Source organism: Natrix helvetica (assembly GCF_964273705.1).
Source record: "Natrix helvetica genome assembly, chromosome: 3".
NCBI lineage: Eukaryota > Metazoa > Chordata > Lepidosauria > Squamata > Natricidae > Natrix > Natrix helvetica.
This window is the reverse complement of record NC_138549.1, coordinates 13,669,693-13,677,735: the sequence shown is the minus strand read 5'-3', so window position 1 is coordinate 13,677,735 and position 8,043 is coordinate 13,669,693. Positions and strand designations below refer to the sequence as shown.

At 44.0% G+C, this 8,043-nt stretch overlaps 1 protein-coding gene across 5 annotated transcripts in view; it reads right to left on the bottom strand.

Annotated features, from left to right (window-relative positions):
* Positions 1-8,043, bottom strand: part of LMO7 (LIM domain 7) — a 181,085-nt gene that overhangs the window by 4,752 nt on the left and 168,290 nt on the right. For all 5 annotated transcript variants that reach the window (XM_081949423.1, XM_081949421.1, XM_081949422.1 and 2 more), the window contains 5 exons: positions 7,731-7,787; positions 6,279-6,325; positions 5,314-5,533; positions 2,906-3,202; positions 444-552 (listed from right to left, as the gene is read on the bottom strand). In XM_081949423.1, coding sequence (XP_081805549.1) covers positions 444-552; positions 2,906-3,202; positions 5,314-5,533; positions 6,279-6,325; positions 7,731-7,787 — 730 coding nt within the window. The remainder of the gene's footprint in view (positions 1-443; positions 553-2,905; positions 3,203-5,313; positions 5,534-6,278; positions 6,326-7,730; positions 7,788-8,043) is intronic.

Below are 8,043 nucleotides of genomic sequence, written 5' to 3'. Positions count from 1 at the left end.
AACTGGTCATAAGAGGAGGACTGCCTGCGTACATTTAATGGCTTTAAAACGTCTTGCAAAGACCATTCGGGATGGCTTGCGGTGCATATGGCACTCACCTGTGATCAATATGTGCAAGGAAGTGGATATGGAAGGAAGCCTGGGACACAAGAGGGAAAACCCTTATTGCCTGTTCTTGCCTTATCTTAATGCATTCTCCATCGGAGAAGCTTCAGCCTTGTTTGTCCCCCCCAAAAAAGAGCACTAAACATTTTGTGGCACATCAAAGAGTCCAGCAACAGTTGATCGTGGAAGGTTTCCCATTAGCAGATGGATTTTGTTGTTTTGGATCTTGCACAGTCACATAAGGGAGGCTAGCAAAGCTAGGATGGGGGGTGCTGGTTATCGGCTGCCATTCAAAAGGGCAGGATGTGCCCCTGCCTCTCACCGGTTGCCCCTCTCACCTTAAAACAATGTAAGTGATAGCAAAGGCCAAGAGATTCGATGATCATAGCCGCTCCTTTGCCCAGAGTGTTTCTGCAGCTGGAACACATTCGCTTTCCACTCACCGACCTAAATATAGAACAAGAATGGGGTTGAGAAGCAGATGGGAGAACACCACCCACCGAACAAGGAAAAGGCAGAAGAAGCAGTGAATCAAATCCCCAGGACTGCAAGGAGAAAAGCAGAAATGTTCTTCTTTCAGATGGAAATAAAATCACCAGAAAGAATTACCTCCCCCAAGCTTTAAATGAAATACAGCTATTATGCAACTCAGAGTTAGCCTAAATCATGTACCGTATTTTTTCCAAAGTATAAGACGCACCGGAGTATAGGACGCACGAAGATTTTGAAGAGGCAATTTGAAAAAAAAAAGTTTTTGCACTCTGCAGACCTCCCCAAAATGGCCCGTTTTTCATGTTTTTTTTTCCTCAAAAAAAAAAAAAAGGGAATGAATAGCCTTTAGGAGGCTTGTAGGGTGCTCCTGGGGGCTGCCACCCCAAAACGAGCAAAAAATGGCCCGTTTCTTTGTGAAAACGGGCCCATTTTTTTGTCATAAAAAGGGCATGCATAGGGCATGCAAAAGGGCTTTAGGATGCTTATAGAGTGCTCCTGGGGTGGGGGGAAAATTGAGCAAAAACCAGCCTGTTTTTCACTCATTTCTGTCCTCCCCAGCCCCCAGGAGCACTCTGAAAGCCTCCTAAAGGCTATGCACGGCCATTTTTGTGAAGGGGCGGGATTTCAGGAGGGAAAAATGCTGTATTCAGTGCATAAGACGCACCCAGATTTTCAGCCTCTTTTTTGAGGGAAAAAGGTGCGTCTTATACTCAGAAAAATACAGTTAACTGTCCTATGCATGGCTAAATGTAAGAAACAGCCCATTCTTATTTAGGCAATGTGATGCCCAATAGAAATGCCTTTGAAGTTAGGTGCTATAAAAGCTGGTGAATGAGACTGAAGACCCAGCTCAGCCAGTTGCCTAATCAGGTAAAGAGATGTTTCTGGGTTGGGGAGTCTTTCTCTTCTTTTAGGCTTTCAGGCAGGGGTCTCGGGTTCAAAGAGGGCCAATGAAGTATATAAAACAACAACCATCATGAAAGGAATAATCAAGTAACTTTGAGCACTCTCGTAAGTTCTTATTTGCAGAAAATGATGCAATCAAATTGTTGGAATGTTTTTCTATACAACAACTAGAGTAGCATTCAGCCAGCAGAGGCAGTGTTTACAGGTTTGGATGTATGGTATATACTCTATGATCTTTTGTTCTAAGTAGAGATTCCTGGTCAGAGTTAAAACAGTTAAGCAGTAAAGAACATGGTGACTGTACTCTTCATTTTATCCGTGGTCCTTTTTTTACACAGAATTTCTAACACAAATGATTAAAAACAAAAGGGTTCAGCAACGTTGAAAAAAGGAACAACAAAACAGATGCAAAGGTGTTCTGTTGGCACTCACTATAGGTTTTAGATACTTGCTGAAAAACTTTTTTTGCTTCTGTTAACAGAAGCAGAGTGACTAAAGCAGAGAAAAACACACAATTGTTTCAAATGAAGGTATGAAGTTTATAAATCTCCCTAAAACCAATAAATCAACCATCTCTAGTAGTATTAAACGCCAGAATCACAGTAATTTCAAACAGTGGACGGTGTGTCAAGAAGATGCTTTGGAGAAAGACATGCAGGCAGTCCTTGACTTACAACCATTCATTTAGTGACTGTTTGAGGTTATAACGGCACTGAAAAAAGTGACTTACGATCACTTTTCACACTTATAACCATTGAAGTCTCTGTTTGGTTACTTGATCAAAATTCAGACATTTGGCAACTGACTCATATTTATGACGGTTGCAGAGACCCAGGGTCCTATGATTAATTTTTGCAATCTTCTGACAAGCAAAGTCAGTGAAGTAGCCAGATTCACTTAACAACTGAAAGGTTATAAAATAGGGCAAAACTCACTTAACACTCACACGTACCATGTTTTCCCCCAAAATAAGACAGGGTCTTATTTTCTTTTGAGCCCCAAAATAAGCATTTGGTCTTATTTTCGGGGAGGTCTTTTATTTTTGAGGTGCAGGTGGCGGCGAGTGTGGTCACTTCATGGCTGCTGCTGTGTTGCAATATTTTCATGGAGGGATTATTTTCGTGGAAGGGATTATTTTAGCGCATGCGCTCAAAAGCCCAATTGGGCATATTATCTGGGGAGGTCTTATTTTCAGGAAAACAGGGTAGCAACAGGAATTTTGGACTCGACTGTGGTTGTAAGGCAAGGACTACCTGTATAATTTCTTTGTAGTATAACATACCCATTAATTAACACTGTGAGGAACTCACAGATAATCTTGAGGGTTGCCAGGTTGTTTCTCCCCCCTCATCCCCCCAAAATGAGGGAGAAACAAAAAGAATTCAGTAGATGCTTCTTATACCTGTTGCGCTGTTGCGTCCCAGACTGAGAAGAGGAGGTTGGCGATGGAGCTTGAGGAACAGAAGGTGATGGAGGGATATGGGGCAAGGAAGATGTTTTCATAGATGCAGAAGGGGAGGGAAGACTGGAAGATGGGGTGCGCATGTAGGCCCGATTGGAGGTGGACACCACTGGAGGAATATGCTGGCCAAACTCTTGGCTGCTTGACAAAGATGTGGAAGATGCAGACTGGTTCATCCAGGAATGAGGTCTCCAGGAGTTTGTTTTTGAAGAGTCAAGATTATCTAAGCTCTCACCTCTGGAAGAAAAATGTATAGTGGTTGTAGCTGATCATTCTACACAAAAGATACTACTATAACTGGAGAATAATTTTGGTGAGGTCTAGGGAGAGTCTCAGTCATCCAGGTCATGGTTGTCCCAGAGGACACAGACAAACCTCCAGGTGGCCTCAACGACTCTCTAAAAAGAATCCAAATAACCAGTTCCTTCTGTTATGGCCACTTTTTACAGATGCACGACTGAGAGCGTTTTAGCAAACTGCATCACTGTTTGGTTTAGTGGCAGCAGTGCCTCAGATAGAAAGTCCATACAGAGAGTGGTAAGGGCAGCCGAGATGATTATAGGAAGCTCGCTTCCCATTATTCAGGTTACTGATTATAAGAGCTGTGTGCTTAGAACTCAAAGCATTGTTAGAGGTCCCACACACCCACTTTATGATCTGTTTCTGTTGCTCCCCTGTGGGAGGAGGTTTTGAAGTATTTCTAGCAGCAATACCCTCCTTAGGCTATCTGTTTGGTAAACTTGAAATATTTGTTTTTCTCATCATGCACATATATACATTCGAACTAGACTGTGTTGTTTCTCTGTGTCACACAATATATGTGGCTATATGAATATTTCTTTATTTATTTAGTCACATTTATGCGGTGTATATTGGAAGGGGGGACGCTTTGAGAGCTGTACGCAATGAAATTTCATTTTAAAGTATGCCGATTAGCATACATTTAAAGCAGTGTTTCTCAATCTTGGCAACTTGAAGATGTCTGGACTTCAAGTCCCAGAATTCCCCAGCCAGCGAATGCTGGCTGGGGAATTCTGGGAGTTGAAGTCCAGACATCTTCAAGTTGCCAAGATTGAGAAACACTGATTTAAAGTGACAATAACATTATTCTAAGTCTATGTCTAAGCCTAAGTCTGCGAGGAATATAAATCCTCCCGTTCCCCACTTTCCAATCAGAACTGAAGAAGCTTCTTGGATGAGAAGCGAAATGGCAACACATCCTATGAGCAGAGGTAGGTTCCTACCAATTCGGGCCAGTTCGGTAAAACAGGTAGTGGTATGGCGGTCTGGGTCGCTGGAACTGGGAATGACCCAAGCCTGCCATGCCCCCAAATTGGTTTCCCAGTGTCTTCTGCCATTGCTCGCATGTTTCTGCGCATGCGAGCTGCACTGGCTGCCTGTGGTTTTTCGGGTGCGTTTCAAGGTTTTGATTACCATCTTTAAAGCGCTCCATGGCACAGGACCTAGCTACCTGCGGGATCGCATCCTACCGCACACATCCCTGCGACCAATTCGCTCTCACAGGGAGGGACTCCTCCGGGTGCCGTCCACCAAGCAATGCCAACGGGCGGCGCCTAGGAGTAGAGCCTTCTCTGTGATGGGCCCAACCCTCTGGAATGACCTCCCCCACCGACTTCCGCTCCTTCCGTCAAAAACTAAAGACTCACCTGTTTCGATTAGCCGGCCTGGCCCACTCATAGTTTTATCTTACCTCCTGGCAGATATTTTAATTGGGGAATTTCATGTGTAATTATTTTAAATTCAATTTTTTGGGGTATTTTTAGGGGTTGTTTTTAAATACTGCTTTTAATGCTTTACTTGAAGGTACAGTTTTATATAGCCTCCTCCATTTATGTATTTATGCATTTATGTATGTATGTATTTATTTATATGCATCCTATTTGTGTTTTAGCCTGACTGTACACCACCCCGAGTCCCTTTTGGGAGAGGGGGCGGTCTAGAAATACGAAATAAAGTAAAGTAAGTAAGTACGTTTTCAATCAACTGTCCATGCACAGCAATGCACAGCATGGACGCGCACAAAACATCATCTCAGCAAACCGGTAGTAAGCCGATTAGGAACCCACTACTGCATATGAACCATCCCACTCTGGGTTCCCCAGGCCATTCTAATCTCTGGGAGGAGGATGTTTGAGAGAGAGAGGGAGCCACTAAGGAAAAGTGGCTCTGGGTCCCACCAGGTGTATCTCCCTAGCTGATGGGACCTGTAACATTCCTTGCCTCCCTGCTCCGGTGGGTTGGGCTGATGTGACCAGCAAGAGACGGTTCCTCAGATAATCTGGTCCCAAGCCATGAAGGGCTTTAAAGGTGACAACCAGCACCATTACCTCCTCATTCTACTGCCAGTCAGACTGAAGGGCTCTTTGTGAACGCTGGCATTACGTTGCCGGATCCAGCTGCTGTCCGTGTGCAGAGAGGTCCTTTTCTTCATTTCCTGAAGAATCTGCTGCCTTTCCAACTCAGCGGCTGACAAGCCCTGTTCCTTCTGAGATCTTTTCAGCGAGTTGGTGGTATTCCAAGATTGCTCAGAAAACTTCTTCTTCGGCCCTAATTAGATTTTTTTTTTAAAAAAAAATTGTTCCGAAGATGAAAATACAAAATCCAAAAGAAAAAAGGTTTAACATTGACAAAGCAAAGCAAGACAACAACCTTAATAAAATGTGAACTAAAAACAAAGATAAAACCACATATTATGCCCCCACTTGAACACCTTTCTTGCTACAGTTGTTAAGTGAATTGTTGCAGCTGTTACGTCAGTGAGCCGCGGTGGCGCAGTGGTTAGAGTGCAGTATTGCAGACTACTTCTGCTGACTGCCGGCTGCTTGCAATTTGGCAGTTCAAATCTCAAGGTTGACTCAGCCTTCCACCCTTCCAAGGTGGGTAAAATGAGAACCCAGATTGTTGGGGGCAACATGTTGACTCTGTAAACTGCTTAGAGAGGGCTGTAAAGCACTGCAAAGCGGTATATGCGTCTAAGTGCTATTGCTATTAGTAGCACAGTTTTTAAGTGAATTTGGCTTCCCCATTGAATTTACTTGTCAAAAGGTCACAAAAGGCAATCAGATGACCTGGGACACTGCAACCATTATAAATATGAACCAATTGCCAAGCACCCAAATTTTGATCACATGACCATGGGTATGCTACAACGGTTGCAAGTGTGGAAAATAGTCGCAACTTTTTACAGTGCTGTTGAAACTTTGAATGGTCACTAAACAAACTATTGTAACTCCAGGACTTCCTATTTTTACATGTTTCTAGCTCTCTTATTCCCCTCCCCCTTTCCACTTACCACTGGTCTGAGGATTGTCTAAATCAGTAGTTGATCTGGATTTATTTCTGGGGAGGGGAAAAATGGAGAAATTATATTATAGAGGTACTTCACAGGATACCATTTGAAACAGACATAACCATCTCTGGACACACAAAGGGTGCTGAAAAACTTTGATGATTCAGGGATTATTTCTAAAGGTACCAAGGAAGCCCCAGAAAAATGGAAAGTAATAACTTCATGGCAGGAAATATGACTTCTCATAGGAATTTTCAAGATATAACTTTAGTATTACTCAAGAGATTCCAAGAATAGAGTTAGAATGTGGTTTTGCCTATTCCAAGAATCTCAAGATTTTGGTCTGGGCTTTTTACATATAGGCTGCCAACAGTTTCTTGCAATCCGTTGCAGATGTTGAGTATATATATATATATATTTTCTAGGAGGAAAATTCATCCTAAGGCACAAAACCAGAATGGCATTTTCTCTGTGGAAACGTCCAGGGCTGGCTTTTGTTAAATGGTATCTCTGCATCTTCAGGGTCTGCAAACGAAGCACGCAAATCTAAGCTGCACCCCACTCTAATGTAGTAGATGTCAGCATTGAAGTGGCTGCAGAGATCCTTGATGGGTTCATTCCAGATTCCTCCTCACCATCCAGCAATGAGAGGAGTTCATTCAGCCACACCTGGTGGTAGGAGCAGGGGTGGAATTCAGTTGCTTCACCCCGGCTTGGGTGAACCGGATGCTAATTTTACATCTGGTTCGCCGAACCGATAGTTGGAAGGACTGGCTGGCCCTGCCCACCCTGCCCCTTCCCTCTCAGAAGACTCCATGCAGCCTATTCATCGTGCCAGGTAAATGCAGGGCCCGCACGGAGTTTCTGGGAGAGCGAAAAACGGGCCTCCTTGAAGTTCCAGAAGTCCAGAAATGGGCCTGTTTCCAGCCTCCGGTGGGCCTCCGGAGACCAAGGAAGGCCATTTTTGCCCTCCCGGAGGCTCAAAAAAAACCAGAGCCTGGGGAGGGTGAAAACTGTGCAGGAGGCCGAGTAGGCCATGCCCCCATGGTCATGCCCACCCAGCAAAGAACCAGTTACTAAAATGTTTGAATCCCACCCCTGGGCAGGAGGTCCCAGCCTAAAGAGCAGAACCTTGAGATCAATGGCCCAGAGATTAAAGCAATGGGAGCCATTCCAGCAGGTTCCAAACATGGGGGGGCACCATATCTGTAATAGAGATGCCCATGTTAGATGACACTGATGGAAGTTCTAAGAGGTTGGACAGCACTTGGTTGTCCTGGTGTGTTCCTGCCCTGGACCAAACCATGAATCCAGCATGAAGGCACATACTTAGGAAACGGTGTAACTCAAAAAAGAACGGAATCACTCAAAAGTGATTCACTTTCCAGAAGAGAAAGACCAGAAAGCACTATTTCCTTTCAAAATCCCAAATAGTAAAAACTCACTAATTTTTACCTGTCGACATTGAAGTGCTTTCCTTGCTCATTGGAGACTCTTGGTGATTCATAATGTCTGGAATAAAGAGACCATAAGCAAGAGTTAGCTGGGATAAAGTCCAAGAGCTTCCTTCCTTCCATCCATCCATCTATCCATTTATCTTTTATGGCTGCCCATCTCAAACCAAGAACTGGGTTGTGAACAATTATAAAATCATAACCATAGATAGCCAGGAAATGGGGCCCTTCACATACAAGAGTCTTGAGGCCCAGGCACAAGGATGTTGTGGCATCCTAATCTCTGAAGAGAGAATCTTCTAAGGACAGGGGGC